Source organism: Neocloeon triangulifer, unplaced genomic scaffold, assembly GCF_031216515.1.
Source record: "Neocloeon triangulifer isolate White Clay Creek 2 clone unplaced genomic scaffold, ASM3121651v1 ptg000003l, whole genome shotgun sequence".
Lineage (NCBI taxonomy): Eukaryota > Metazoa > Arthropoda > Insecta > Ephemeroptera > Baetidae > Neocloeon > Neocloeon triangulifer.
The window spans coordinates 6,137,153-6,153,357 of record NW_026775546.1 but is presented as its reverse complement, the minus strand read 5'-3'; the positions used below and the strand labels follow the sequence as shown (position 1 = coordinate 6,153,357).

The following is a 16,205-nucleotide window of genomic DNA, read 5'->3' as shown; positions in this document are numbered from 1 at the left end:
TGTGAATTTAAGAAAAGCTCGGAGGAGCCTCTCACTCGGTGATGCTTTTTCGCGTACCCACTTTCAAAAGTGTGTATATTTATACACGCATCCCCAACGCGACTCTTCTCCGCAGCAGCAGCTTTTTCCGCGCGATTTTTCCTCCCTCTTTTGGTTTTATATATTCAGGTGGGATTTTATTCATGGTTTGCTCTTACGCTGATTGACTTCGTATGCATGAAACTCGCAGAGCTGAGAATGAGAGAAGAAATATCATAGAGCTGTGGAAGAAAAATTATGAAAAAATAAATAAAATAAACCCTTTAAAAACATATGTTGCACTCCAAGCGCAATAAGCGCAGGCATTCATTTTGAAAAGCCTCTGAATCCTGCTGAATTAAGAACGCGGAAAATATAAAAATTAGGTCAAGTACTAAAGAAGTAAACTATGAGGTAAAGGAAAATGTTGAGAGATTTAATATAACAACGTATGTTAAAATTTTAAATAATTACAAAACTTTGCTCCCAAATTGTTTAAGGATTTGATTTGACTACATTTGCAAATAATGATCCCTTAATTAAGGGTAGATAATTTTATTAATTATGGAAGATATTACAAATTGGATATTTATTTCCATTTAAACATTTTGGATTAAGAAATTTCCTGCAAAATATCAAGAAAAAATTTGAAACTTAATTTCGCACTTATTCTAACTTGTTGCATCCACATGCGGATAATGAGAAAATGTTAACTGAAACAATGCCCATTACCCATTAATCAATGTAAATTTAGGCATTGTTTTCAAAACAAAATAATATGAACTTGGTTTGATGAAATTTATTCGGTTCGATTTAGTCAAGAAAATATTTTTTATTTTATTCAAATATGGAACTCAAAAATTGTCTCATTTTAAATCAAATAAAAAAAACCATCATTATACCAGAATCGTTTTTAACAGAAGCCCATCTTAAATTTTATTTAGCAGCTGAAATTTTTAAAAAAGATAAAAATCTTTTCTTTAAATTTCGGACCGGACCAACCAGACAAATTTGAAATTTCGCACGTCGGGCGCTTGTTATTGTTAAGCTGCCCTCGTTATCCGGCGGCAGCGAATAATCTCGATCCCCTTTTGTTATTTGCCAAAGCCCATTAAGTGCGCTATATACGGAGCGAGGTGTGCGAGCGTGTGCACGTACAAAGCTGAGAAAAAAGGAAATTGCTCTGTAGGGATTCTGTGATCTCGTCGTCAGCAACTCACTTCCTCGGGCGGGCAGCAGCCGCGGCAGCGCTCGGGGATTTGCCGCCGCCGCCGCCGTTCTCTCGCGAGATGCGTGTTTAAAGGAAATCAATATTTTATGAAATAATAGATGAGGAGGCGAACGGAAAACGCACTCTCTCTTGCCAATATCAACTTGAAAGCCAAATCGAGATAATAGAATAAACTGGGGTACATTATTAATTTTTGTATAATAATAAATCATAGGAATCTTGATCCTTTTAGAATTTTTGCTCAGGCCAAAATTCTGAATAAATTAAAAGGGGAATTTTGTTTTTTCGCTCTTGATTACGGTTCGTTTTAATTTTAGAATGAAGTGTTGCAGAAATTAATTTCCTCTTGAAATGACGGTGGTTTTTAAAATATTAAAATAATATAACAAAAATATTATTAAAAGACATGCTGTAACTTTTTCAAGATTCATATAGATTTGCAGAGAGCAGGCTTAAAGTTTTGTCTAAAAAAAAATTGAAAGTTTAATTATGGCTGATTTCTGGCCACGTAAATTTTGGGTTCTGATTTCTCTTCCTCCGTTTATTTTGATTAAATCTTTACTTTTCTTATTGTTAAAATTCTATTATGATATCATAGCATCACTAAAATTTGAATTTAAAATTTTTACATAATTGTTTAAGATTGAAAATTGAATTCATTTTGGCAAACTCATAAATGTAACTTATTATTTAATACATTTGAAGTGTTCACAATGTTGACATAAATTAAGCAAATAATTTAATGACATTGAAAAATAATATTATTAAAATAAACCTTTTTAAATATTGCAAATAAAATTATAATTATGTAATTTAAATCTGAACAATATGGCACAAAGAATTAAAAAAAACATTTGTTTAAGCAAAGAAACGAACATTTTTAATTCAAATTATTTTTTTTCTGTCTATAATTTTAATTGTTCTATGAATTACCAGATAAATTTTAAACATAAAAAATCTGGTTAAGTTTCGATTCATTTTAAAAGCTTCCTTTCTGTTTCAATCTGGATTTTTTCAACGCTAAAAATGAACAGTTTCTTGCGAGTGACGCTTACGTTGCAAAAAGTATTATTATGATCCTTCAAGAGTGACACTCGTGTGTTTTGATAGGCGCTGGTTCAGATAATTGCAAAGCCGAACCCTGGAGCGTGGCAACACTGTAAATAGTGCAGGAGTTATTGACTGATGGAGAATAATAATACACACATGGAACGCAAACACACTCGGCGCGATTCGAACACACTTTGACGCGAGAATAATTAATGAGCTTTAAAGCTGCATCGACTTTATTTCGAACGGGCGAGCTGTATTTAAAATTACACTCGTCGCCGCGTAAAATCCAAAATTGTACGTTCTCGGTTGACTAAAAAAATTGCCGATTCGGTTCCAATTCTCAAATTGGCCGTCACAATGAGAACCATTTTGCCACTCGTTAGTGTATAATTATTGTGGCTACTCTCGCGCAGGGAACGATCAGTAGGGGAAAAAAATAAATGAAGCAGGAGTGCCCATGCCCACTCTCCGCTATAAAGAAAAGGATTTTTCACTGCTGGCTCTCCGATTCAAAAATCGGCGTCACGCGAGGGAGAAATTAACGAAAAGTTGGGCCGCTCCGGGAAAGGGCTGCTCATTAGATTTTTTTGCCGTTTGAAAGAAAGAAAGTAAGAAAAAGCACTCGTGACAAATTTTGTAATGACGATTCTTTTCGTACAGGTTCATTTCCATAAGTACATTAAACCGGTGCGGACTGGTCGAGAGCAAAGATATATATTTATGCACATTTGTGACAAACAAAATCATACGAATCCAAGAAAGGATGAATGTTTCTTTCTCTCATTGAATTTCAAAAAAGGAATATAAAGGAAAATGCAGAGTTTATTGATCCTTTTGAGCTGAAAAGATTTTCCTAGGAAGGATTTTCTGATTTTCTTTTCGAAGTACATAAAGCGAAGACGGAGAAAGGAATATTATATGCAAAAAATATGATGGACGGACTGTATCAAATATTATTATACACTCTAATGAAAAACAACAAGGTGCGGTGGAACCTCTGCACGAAGAGTGAGAGACCAGTGGAAAGATGAGATTTGGAAGAGAGAAAAAGAGAGGCACAAAGAGAAATAGACAAATTTCAGAAAACCAGCCAGAGTTTCAAGAGGAAATTTTCCATCATTTGTTCAATTTTATATTTTTCCTCTTTTTATGAAAGCAATTTGAAGTGGATGAAAAATGTGAAGCATTATAAGCAAATTGCTTTCGTGAAATACTCTTAAGCTGGATAAAAGTTTTTAAAGAGATATTTAACGTTCAGTAGAGGCACTAAATGTTTGTTTGTTTTGCATTTCTATTAAAAAAAAATCAAAACAAATTGATCCGTATCCCGGCAACGATTTTTTATAAATCATTTCCCAGTATTATTTCTCTTTCATAAAACGATTCAAAAAATAAATTCCAGTCATTGAAAACTTGAAGTGAAATCATTATGATTCATAAAAGAGAACATTTGTTTCACATCAAAATGGTGTTTGTAATATTTGTATTTTATCATCAGGAAAAGGTATCATTATATAATAAAATTTATTATAAATCCCTTGAAGAATACAAAATAAATTAACACTCGAATTCGATCGGGAAATTCTCTTGAAGAAGTCAAATTTTTTCCAAATTATACTCTATTATTCTAAATTTTACCAATAATGCTTTGTATTATTTATAATTCATAAGAAGAAAAGCAAACGTTTCTGATTTGAAGATGAAAACGTTAATTTCATTTCAACTATTTCAAACTTTCCAATAATAAAATCAGATTCAAATTTTCAGAGGAAAACTCTAATCAGTGGTACAATTCCACAATTTAATCTTAAAATAAGAAAAAAAGAGTACTATTATCATCAATCCACAACATTCAGATACGATTAAATAAGAAAAGCTTCTTGATGAGAACGTTTCTCTCTTACAAAAAGAGGCGTTTTAACTACCTTTGAAGTTCTGCACCAACTACAAACTTAGTGCAGTCACGCTTCAAACAATGGAAAATATTGATTATAAAAATAATCAGCAATTGCCATCTTTCCCCACATAAAACTTCTCTGTGTAAAATCAGTGCCGTCGCAAACTTTAGAAGTTTTGAACAAAATTGATCTTTAACTATATCTAATTCCATTTTACTCTTCTATCAAACTTGAAAATATTTTCTGTAAAAAAAGGGTAATTTTTAGACTACTTTGCTTCTCTGGGGCTAAATTTTTGGCTTACAAATTTTTAGAGGAAAAAAGAGAAATTATCATTAGAGTAATTTTTGTGTGGAAAATGCATGAAAGTGAAACATTTTGCAGTTATTTATAAAATTTAATAAATTCAATAAAATTTGAGCTGAAGAAAAAATTAGAAAATTTGGAGTGAAAATCTGCGATCGCGGTTGGTCAGGCTGCGCCTCTCTGCAAGTCGAGTAGAGAGAGAAAGAGCACCGCGCGCTAAAAGAAGAAAGATCCATCGTCAGGGGGCATTGAACTTGGCAGCCTGCAGGTTGGCGTGGAAGGGAAACAACGGGACCGTCTGCCGAGTGCGAGGAGCGACTCGCTCGAGTCTTGGCGCGCCGCGAGTGTGATGAGCGCGAGGGCCGCGTCCAGCAGGGCCCGCCATGAACGTGTTCCACAGCCTGGCCCACGAGGAGCTGCAGATCAACTCGTCCGACGACCACCAGACGGTCGTCTCGTTCGACACCAACGCCGACTTCGGACTTGCCTTCTTCGACCAGCCGCAACAGTCGCCGCCGCCCGAGTCGCCTTCGAGCTCGGCGCCGTCCGTTTCCTCCACCGTCGGACACTTGGAGCAGCAGGGCCTCAAGTTGGTCTCCAGCACCACCTCTGCCAACACCAGCAACGCAGGTATGGTAGCCAGTGTGTCCGGAAACAAATTTACACGTGAGAGTGTTGCGCGCCGTGTGTGCTGCGTCGATCGAATTTCGCCTGCGGGGATTCGGCGGCGAACAGTGAATTTAATTGTTTGGCCACCCCTTTAAACCGAGTGGAATAATTAATTATCCGGCGAATACCGAAATAATTATTATTTGAAATAGCAGGCCGCATAGGCCTTTGTTTACGAACAGGAAAATAATTAATTCAAATGCGAAGGCAGAGACTTTTATCAACAGTTTTGTTTAACTAATTGAGGTATGTTAGTTAAATCCTTATTGCGCTGAATTTGAACACTTAGACTATTATCACGACAATGTATTTAAATATTTGACTAATATTTAGAAGATATTTCATTATATTTACAAAATCTCATATTTATTTTGATACTTTTTGCTCTTGAGAATCACTAAAAATGGTTAAAGATTATGATTGAAGGATATAATAAAGCCAATACTAAATTAACATTAACAATTAAAAGAAGCTTGAAAATTATTTGCAAAAAAGTATAGGCCATTCACGATTAATTTGAAAAAATGATGAAATAATTGTATTGTGATTATTAATATCATTATCACGTTTTCATGAGGTAGATTTTAATTTTCTTGTTTTTCAAATTTATCCCAGTATCACCATAGAATCTTTAAAATAAATTGCAGTAGATGCAGCATTTTATTTTGATTTTTTTTTTTAGAGACTTGTAGCTTCATAATATTGTCCTTTAAAAACAAAAATTCAGCTGTTCAATATTAAATGTGATGAATTAAAATTTGTAAATCGTTATAAAGATTGGTCGATTTTGAAGATTTTAATAAGTTTATTTTAATTGCCTCTCATTATAAGCATTATTGATAAATATTTCTTAATTAATTTTTATGACAACTCCATAAAAATACTCTCATAAATTTATATGATTTTTGTACATTATATTTATAGGATTCTAGAAACATTTCCTAAATCAAATTTTTATTTTTAAATCTGTAATTAACGAGCATTTTCACTTCATTTTTTTTTTATAAATACCTCAACTTGGCAGACTCTTCTTATTTTGATGAAAAGTTTGCCATGCAAATTAGTTATTACACACCTTGTGCTTGATTGAGCTATTCAAAAAAAGGAGTCTCGCCATCTCACCGTTAGATTAAAAAACTCTCACCGGAATAATCAAATATTTAGCAGAGAAAGCAATGCGCGCTAAGGGCATAAATCAATACCAATCATTACAGTTATAAAAACGGAAAACAAATAATGCAAATCGAGCGCAGCTGAAACAAAGACTATTCATGCGAATCACGACTTCGCCAAGGTTAAAGACATTTTCAGAGCACCCATTCCAGCTCAATATCTGTTTATTTTAATGAGCGAGCGTGTAACAAACGTGTGCTGCCGGCAAAAGAAAAGTTTTCAGAATCCCCATGGATTACCTCAACCACTGTTTATTTGTAAAAGTAGAGATGAATTAGGATCATTTAAAAAATTTATTTTCCAAATTTCTAAACTTGAAAAAAATTAAATTGTTATTTTTTTAATGAGGTGTTATCTCTGATTTCGGTACGAAATTTTATAAGAACTTTCCCTTGGACGTCATCGTAAGGAAAATGTCTGCAACGAATTAATCACCTTTTCACATTGGCGATTTAACGTGTTTAACGCCGCGGGTATTTAAATGGCTGCTTATATTTTGCTCGGCGAAACCTTTAACACCGAGCGATTTTTCGTATAGGTGCCTGCTTGCCGCTTTTTATGAAGTAAAATTTCTTCTGCTCTCCGGATTATAAAAGATGATTTCAGTCATTTTATATATACATATGTAGCTACATAATATACAGTCGACCGTGCACACCATTGTATGGCAGCGAGTCGGGCGTATAATACACTAACTAACTCTGGCGAGAATACAAACCGGTTTTGGTGAGGAGGAAGAGAAGAAGAAGCGCAGTGCCAATAATATACAGTAGAGAACAGTTCAACGATCAGCGGCTGTTTTATGTTCAGCCAGAGTGGTTGTTGTGGTTTTGTGACGAATTGATGGATTTGCATAATGACAGTTGGGACAGACTATAAATAGGGTTTCGCCAATTTCACGAGCTATTTGCGATTTGATACAAATGATGGTATTGTGGGAAATAAGCAATAGTGAAAATTTTTAAATATTTGCACCTGAATATCCTGAATAAATTCGATTTTACCCTAATTATGACAAAAAAAAAACGAAAACATATTTTATTAATTTATACAATTTCTAAATAATAATAATGAGTCGTGATAATGAAAAACACTTCTGCAATATTAACAGTGTAGCATTTTTTTATCAGCAAGTTTTTTCAATCTATGAATTTTCTTTGCTCTCTCTGATTCTTGACATAGTGAAATCAAGTCTCTACAACAATGACTTACAATTCAAATCGTTTTCCAATATTTTCTCCTATTTTACAATAATTACATACAAAGAAATATGAAAAATCAGGGCATATGCTTTTTTATATTTTAAAATCTTGCCAACATTTTATACTAATGGATGAGAAATTAATAACTTATAAATTATAAATAAATGAAAATGATGTTTAAATTTCTGAATGTTAAATTGTTACTTATTTTGATATTTTTGAGAAAACGTTACTAAAATAATTTTATTGATCATATTTAGTTATAATATAAGAACTAAATAAAATTTGCTACCATAAGTTGGTTCTGATAAACATGTCTTACATTTAACACCTCAAATCAAATCTGATAAAATCAATTGTTTCAAATATTCTTGCAAATTATTACATATTTATTCGTCTTGTTAGTCAATTGCTTTTGCTGTAGATAAAATATTAGACTTTTTGCAACAATTCTATTCTAAAAGATGTTTGGTTTAGACCGTCCCGATATACAAAAACCTTTTTCTTATTATATAACTTATTTTAAGTAATCTAAAATTTTGTTATATTAAAAACATTAATTTAATTTATTATTCAGTGCTTTATTTTACTAAAAAAATTTTGTTGCACTACAAATCCCTTTGAAATGGAAAAATTCACCAAAATCTGATACAGTGTTTTGGAATATCATAATTTATTACAATATTTTAAATTTATATTACTAGCTATGCTTGTTTTTAAAGAATTAAGTATAAATATTAATTGCAGAAAAAGATTTATTGTTCGTATACATTTGAATAGCTCTAATCCGTGTCTAATGAATTTGTTACAATTGGAGCCATCGATAATGCAATTAACAGCAAAAAAACAAACGGTACCTCTCTTTCTACATCCACGTCCAATTTCGCTGATTACACGCGTTGGCCGACGAGTCTAATTATCCGGCCAGCGAGTGAGACACTCACGTGTATAATTAACTGCACTTATTTAGCAATCATGGCCAGGGATGCTATACACACTACTAATGCATTCAATCAACTAACTAACATTTGTGATTCTGCGTGTTTCAGAACAACAGTTATCAGCAGCTGCGGACTCGAGTCCGGCCAAATCGTTCGTGCCGTGCAAAGTTTGCGGCGATAAAGCATCGGGCTACCACTACGGAGTGACATCTTGCGAAGGATGCAAGGTAAGGAAGCGCTGCTTGATTCTCGAAATGAATATAAACGGCGAAAAAAGGCGGGCAAAAAAGCGAATTGAATTGACAGTTATGTTAGCTTGTTGTGTCGCCGCACAAATCCAGTCCGGCGGGATGGTGAGCGAGCCGAGCCGAGCCGAAATTCTGTTAGCTCTCTTACGGTTAATTGATGGTTTCGTGACAGCTCTTTTGTTTCGCGTCCGTTTGTTAGCTTTCGCAGTTTTTCAACTTGTCAATTAACCGTCCAAACTAAACAGCAAAAGCTGAGCTTCAAAGTTGAAACTAAGAATGGAAAATTTCTTTAACTAACAAAGCGTGGAGTACAACCATGAAAATAGTATCAAATTTAAAAATATGAATTTAAAAAAAATTTGTATTATTCTTGGTGCCTTGGTGCAAATTCATGCAACGAAATACAAAATTCAATACAAACCTCAATTTTTAAATTATTTTTAAAAAATTAGTTCAGATTTCAGATGTAGCTTAAAGTGACTCAAAGGCTGCAGTTTAAAAACTATTGATTGATAAGATGAAATATTTTTTTTATCTTACTGTCAATTTTTTGCAGATTCACCACGAGCTATTTTATCAAAAATCAAAAAGTTAAGATTAGAAAATTGGTTTTTTTTTAACAGCAATAGGAATTATTATCAAATTGTTGATGAAATAAAAAAATTTCGAACAGTCAATTTCCAACATATTTCATGTATTCCATCCTTATTAAGGACTCCGAAATAGTTTTAACTGAAGTTTAAAGTGGCTACAACATTCATAACAAATTTTTGCCATTATTGAAAGAGATTTTGAAATTTCAACCAATGTTGCAAAGGCTTGATTTGAATTATGCCAAAACGGAGTCGTTGATAAGGTCTAAGGTCTGCTCCAGTTTTCAATAATTTAACCGTGGAACAAGTTTTGATTATTTATTATTCTTAAGTTTTCTATTGACTCTTAATTGATTAAGTTTCCATACGATTGAATTAAAAAAAAAAATTAATACATTGTGTTTCTTATAATATATCAGTTCTGTGGTTTTTTTAAATTTACAATTTGTTTAATTTTTATAATATGGATTTTTCTATCATAAATGTTGTCATTCCTTAAGCTTGATTTTATTCACAATAAAACAAGATTTCTAACTAATAATGTGATATTATTTTTGCAAAATTATATGAAATTAATAACACGGTAGAAATTCTGGAACGAAGATGCTTTGGCGGATTTTACTTTTTTTGTTTATCAATATTCAATTAATTACACCTTTATAAAAACGAGAATTAATTATTCCAATTTTACGCGGTGAATTTATTGTGTAAGAATTTCTGGTGATTTAAATAATCATGTTGACTAATTTTACAAACAGTTTAAGGTAATTGTAATTTCACTTTGCGCTTTAATGCAGTTTTGAATGAAAAACTTTGAGCTCAATTTAATGCAGCTGAATAATAATGGTTAGATTATACGGTTGTTAGAATTTTTCCAGTCTCGTTTTTCTCCGAGCGTGCATCTCGACTGGCGCTAATTCAGTATAGTTTAATGAGAGAGGACATTGTGCAGCCACAAGCTGAGGTTAGCCGAGTGGATAGAATAATGCAGCCGCACCTATTTGATGCTTTCGTGATTATATATGTAAATCTGCGGCCCATTTCAACCCTTTGTGAAGGAAAATATTCGCGAGAGCTAATAATGCACATCCACAACAATACTAATTCAACGCTGCACTGACAATAAATGAACGCTCTGTCGCTAATGTGCCGGCAAATTGAACCGCCACGATTTTCAATTTCTCTTACGCGATCACTGACCGAGGACACGTGTGTGATTTTTTGCAGGGGTTCTTCAGGAGGAGCATCCAAAAACAAATTGAGTATCGCTGTCTTCGCGACGGCAAATGCCTGGTGATAAGACTAAACAGGAATCGCTGCCAGTACTGTAGATTCAGGAAATGTCTTGCTGTGGGAATGTCCAGAGACTGTAAGTAAACTCAGAATCAAAGTTTGTCAAAAAATTAGAAGATTAACATTCAGAAAAAAATATTATTTAATAAATGTTAATTTGCATTGAATGAAAGTTTCAGTTTTCTCTTTTTTTTCCTATCAATTCCAATCTGTTATTTCATCAAAGAGATGCAAAAAATTTAAATTCAAATAGCTTCTTTTGATTAAAAATTTTTTAAAAATATTTGAATTTTAAGAAAATTTTCTTTAATTTGTAAATAAATTTTATTATAAATCTATGTTTAATGCAGTTTATTTTTTTAAGCAGAATTTTCAAAATTTTAATTTATTTTACTCTAATTTAAATTTCACTCCATTTATATTTATTAACGAATGCGTTTTCACAGCCGTGCGCTACGGCCGGGTGCCGAAGCGGAGTCGCGAGCGCAGCGGCAGCGACGACTCGTCGACGGCGGTTTCCTCTCTGTCGCCGCCAACACCGACGACGCCAGTGACGCTGCAGCCGTTGGCCATCGTCAAGCCCGACCCCGAAAGCAGCAGCAGTGGCAGCAACAGTCCGCCGGTCGTCCGGAGCAACTCAACGGACACGGCCTCGTCCTCTTCGCCGCCGCCCCTGCTCCTCACAGACTCCGTCTCGGAAGTCATCCTTTCCGTCTCTCAGGTAAGAAATAAAAAAAAATAGCTATAACTAATGGAAAATTAAACAATCTTTCTGCAACAATTTTCAAAAATTAATTTCAATTCATTGTTTTACAGATAAATTAATTTTATTGATTTGAATGGGATTATGAAATACATTGAATGAAATTTATTTGTCACCTTAAAATTAAAAACTTTATTTTTGATGTTTTTATTTTTTAATTTTTGTTATCACTCTATTTTTTATTACTCCCGAACACTTTTTTGCTGGCTCATTAATGGTATTTTTCTAGTATGGTCTTTGCCATAGATCTAAACATTTTAACTAACCTATCTTGATGTTTTTCCTTGCAAAAAGTCTTACGTAATATCCATCTCCAGGCGTATCACTTGCACTGGACCGACGAAAGCAACGCAAACCAACCTCTGAAGCCGCTTCTCATCGTGGAAAGCATGGAGAGTGGTGACGCCGAAGGCAATCCGTCAAGTCCAACGTCAACGTGCAGTGAAGTGACCGTAAGGGCGGCGCTCTGGCAGCAGCTGGCCGACATCATCACCCCGAGCGTGCAGAAGGTGGTCGAATTTGCCAAACGAATACCAGGTGAGCACATTTCCCCTTGAACCCCTAATGCATAATTTACATATAATTAATAAAGTCATTTTTTATTCTAATTTCTTTGTTAAATTCTGAAAAGAAAAATTAAAAATTTTCGTCTCCGATGTTTTCTTGGATTTAATTGACTTTGTCTTGCAAAATTCTGGTTATGATGCTTCAGTTCGGATAGGCAACTTCATGCACTGATGTGTCGTGCAGGTTGCATCTCAATAACGATTGAGGGGCTAAAACATTGAATTTGCCTTTTTAGCCAAATCTTTCATTCCTATTTTCTCTCTCTGTTTTAAATTTCAGCAGTTTAGTTAAAAAAAATCTAAAAAATACTACCTTTTCAATTTCATTATATTCTTTTTTAACAATTTCTGTTATTCATCTCATTATTTTTATTTTTAAGGCTTTTCTTCGCTCAACCAAGACGACCAACTAATTCTCATCAAACTGGGCTTTCTGGAAGTGTGGCTAGCACACTGCGCGAGCAACCTGGCCCAAAGTGAGCAGACCCTGTGCTTCTCGGACGGATCCTTTGCTTCGAGATCGCAACTGGAGATAATTTACGACGTGAGAACTGGAAAAAAGTTATGAAATCGCTGTTAAAAAATGAAATTTTGTGGTATTTTCAGGTCGAATTCGTCAACTCATTAGTCTTGTTTTCCAACACGTTTAATAACGCGGCGCCGAGCGCCACAGAAATGGCCCTCCTGTTCTCGATGATTTTGCTTTCGCCTTCGAGGTGCGGCATCACGGACAAGTGTTTGGTGCAGTCTCTTAGGGACAAACTGGCCGAGGCGCTCAAATATCAGGTTAGCTACAAAAATTGATTACTTTAATCATTGATTACTTAAACAGAGATAATTCAGTAAAATGAAAATTTAGACTAAAATAAATAGCATGAATATAAATTATTGTATTGAGACAAATTTAATAAAATAATATTAGTGAATCTGAAAAGGATAAAATATTTTCCTACAAATAATCAGTTTAAGAATCATATTAAGGTGCCATTCTCAAGAGGAATAAACAATAAGAAGAACTATTATGGATATTTTAAGTTATCAATTAAAAAAAAATTATTTTTTAAATTGATGTACCAAATTTAAATAATTTCGCAGGTGATGCAGAAGAATGGTGGTCAAGAGCGAGTGAACCAGCTCGTCGAGCTTCTCAATGACCTCCACAGCCTAGGTGTAAAGCACACAGAGCACTTGTGCTGGCTGCGGCAGCACTGGATGAAAATCCATCTGCCTCCGCTGTTTGCCGAGATCTTCGACATCCCGAAACTTGAAGACGACCTCTAGAGCGCGGTCAATTACAAGTATGTTCGTCACCGGTTCCGTTGCACCTTTATTTTTTGTTGAGATGTATATTTTTTGTTGAAAATCAATAAGTAATTTATGCTATATTGCCATCATGACAGAGCGAGGTTAATTAATTATCGTTGTTGATATATACTTTTTTACAAAAGTGTTTTTAATTTATATATTATAAAGTCGCTCGTTTCAGGCAGAGGACTCGAGATTGTTTATTCATATTTATACATATGGATGTGGCATTTTTTATTACGCATATATTTGGATCATGCATATGTATTTACCCTCTGAATGTGTTTCACTATAAGGTGTTCGTTCGCTGATATTGTCATTTCAGTGCTTGCAAATCTTTAATTCTTTTTAACTCCCCTTGAAAATTCTCAATCTACTTTCAGCGTTTTTTCTCGTTACATTGTACAATGCTTGAAAGTACCCTTTTCCTACATATCAAGACGGTTTGCGGTTTCCCAAGACTTTATGCCAGGGTCCCCTTTAATACTTGAACTTCTGTTGATATATCAAAAGACAGATATAAAGCAGTTGAGGGGACTTTTCTGAAAAATATGACAGCTCACTGGACGACTGTGCGGAGGAAAAAAAAGGAAATGGAAAATTATGCAATAACACAATGTGTATCTTTAAGTGACGGGGTATGTGTTTTAATACGTCTTTAAGAAGGTGAAAAAGGAAAACGCGCTGTTTAAAAATATTGATATTATGACTCTACAATAGAGCTCTGTAAACTTATGATTATCAGTATGCACTACAAAGTACCTGCTAGTGATTTTGATTTGTCTATTGCCTTTTCTACAATCTTTTCTGTTCTGAAATCGGTTTGCGGTAAAAAAATTTATTCCGTCAGACCCTCTTAAATAACTCCCAATAATTAATATAAAATATTTGAAATTTTAGGTTCAACTTAAAAATTAATGTATTCCTTTTCAACTTGATTACTTGCTAATAATTTCAAACAGGAGGGTCTTGCAGAGTTGCTTTGCGCGTGTGGGTGATTTTAAAATGACATACGTTTAATTTATTTGCAATTTTCTTCTGTGGATGGCGCAATTGACTCCCGTTGATTTAAGATTCAAATGGAAAACGTTTTGAGTTTTATGTGCTCTGTGATTGCATATTGTGAAATAGTGAGTATTATCTATAGTGTAACTAATATATAACTCAATTCTTGATTTAAATCTATCGGTTCGTCTCTCACTATGTGCCTATGAAAATGTCATACCTTGGGAAAGAAAAACTCAAAAAGTATGTAATATGGTCGTTTCTGAAGAAAAAAAATGAGAACATATCAAGATAGGTAATTAAAAATTTCTATGTGCATGACTAACAAAGTGAATAAGCTCTGGAGCTCCTTCAAAAATTGTGGAAGTAAAATCAACAAACACAATCGCATAAGAAATTAAATGTGAACTTCTGTGACTGGCGTGCATTTGAGCGGTCTCTTTATCACCTCTTTATTGTTAATTGTGTTCAGATTCAAGATCGTCGTGTTAATTGGAATGAAACCAAATTAAATTATAGGACTCTAGGACTCAACAGTGAAGTAATAAATAGTTCAGAAGTTTCTCACAAATATTATTGAAAGAGAAAAAATACCATTCCGAAAGAATCCTCAAATTTTGCTCACTTGCCCCTGTTGAAAATTCTTAAAGTTGAAAAATCGTGTTTTTCTATGCCTACAGTGATGTTGAAAATAATGTTTATCTTTGTGTGTTAAAATTTAAATTTTGGCATAAATTCAAATTTAAAATTTTCTCCACATTTTGAAGTTTGTCTTTTGGTGTATAACATTTTTCATAAATATAAATTGTGTTCAAATGATTGCTTTTAAAAGATCTAACTTCGTCCGTAATTGATACATGTATATTCCTTTTCCTTGCCGATGTTGTCTGTTGCAAATCTCATTTTCATAAGCAAAAAAATAGACTATATAAAATATCATCATCAATTTTTCCTTGAATGGTTGTACATTTGATTATATATTTATTGTTGATTATTGTGTACTTAAATGCATTGCGCGCATCAACTTTTAAAGTGGTATATAAAAGGAACTTTTATCTCTAATCATATATTTGTACTTTAGACTGGTCGAAAAAGCACTGTGACGTCCATTCAAGCAATTCTGTATACATGCAAAATAACCTCTCCTCGAAAAACTTTAATGTTTTTACTTTGAATCGATTTCCATGCAAGTTCCAAAAAATGCATACAAGTGTAGTAGAAAAAAGTAAAAAGAAAAAAATAATCTAAACCTCTATACTTCTGCTGTGTGCTAGTGGCCTAAACGGACGGCAGACTTGTTTCCAGAAAAAAAGTACTTAGTCAATCGTTGATCAAAATGCTTTCGCGTCGTGCGCTATGAGAGTACATACATTAATTGAGTATATGATTAATTAATTATCTGTTAAATATCTGATATCTAGTGCGAAATTCTACTCAAACCTGGATAGGAAACTATAAAACATAGTTATGGCACAAATGTTGTAGCACAAAAATCAACGTATTAAGAGGGAAATTAAAGCAGAGTATTATTTAGCTAAAAAAATGACAAACATTAAATTTAGCCCAGGGCAAAGATTTTCAACCTTCTGCGGAATATCATGTCATCACAAAAAATTGCCTCTCATTTATTGTTGTCGTCAATGTGCCAAATTTTCCCATTTTTAACTCAACATATGTTTCAACTATATGTATGTATAAATTCGCATTTTTTAATTGTTTCATTCAGTATACTCAGTTGGATCAGGGTTATTGTTATGATTTTCATCTCTTCGTACTGCCTTATTGAATGTTGTAAATTCGTTCGATATTGAACGCCTTTCGATGTATTGTGTTCTGATTTCAATACCAGTTATTGGGAATTATATTATACAAGAAATATTGTCAAATCTTTATTTCACCCATTTTGATTGTACTGAAAAAATATATCAAATAGCACGCACT

The 16,205-nt window shown here is 33.6% G+C and overlaps 1 protein-coding gene across 3 annotated transcripts in view; it reads left to right on the top strand.

The window, feature by feature from the left end:
* Positions 1-15,814, top strand: part of LOC132205923 (ecdysone-induced protein 78C) — an 89,323-nt gene extending 73,509 nt beyond the window's left edge. For 2 of the 3 annotated variants that reach the window (XM_059635314.1, XM_059635313.1), the window contains exons 3-9: positions 8,600-8,718; positions 10,560-10,701; positions 11,072-11,346; positions 11,706-11,925; positions 12,335-12,498; positions 12,561-12,740; positions 13,050-15,814. In XM_059635314.1, the coding sequence (XP_059491297.1) occupies positions 8,600-8,718; positions 10,560-10,701; positions 11,072-11,346; positions 11,706-11,925; positions 12,335-12,498; positions 12,561-12,740; positions 13,050-13,235 (1,286 nt within the window). In that variant the 3' untranslated portion in view covers positions 13,236-15,814. Of the gene's footprint in view, positions 1-4,809; positions 5,137-8,599; positions 8,719-10,559; positions 10,702-11,071; positions 11,347-11,705; positions 11,926-12,334; positions 12,499-12,560; positions 12,741-13,049 lie in introns of those variants that run through there. The other variant, XM_059635312.1, reaches the window with a different exon arrangement.
* Positions 15,815-16,205: the final 391 nt, after the last annotated feature.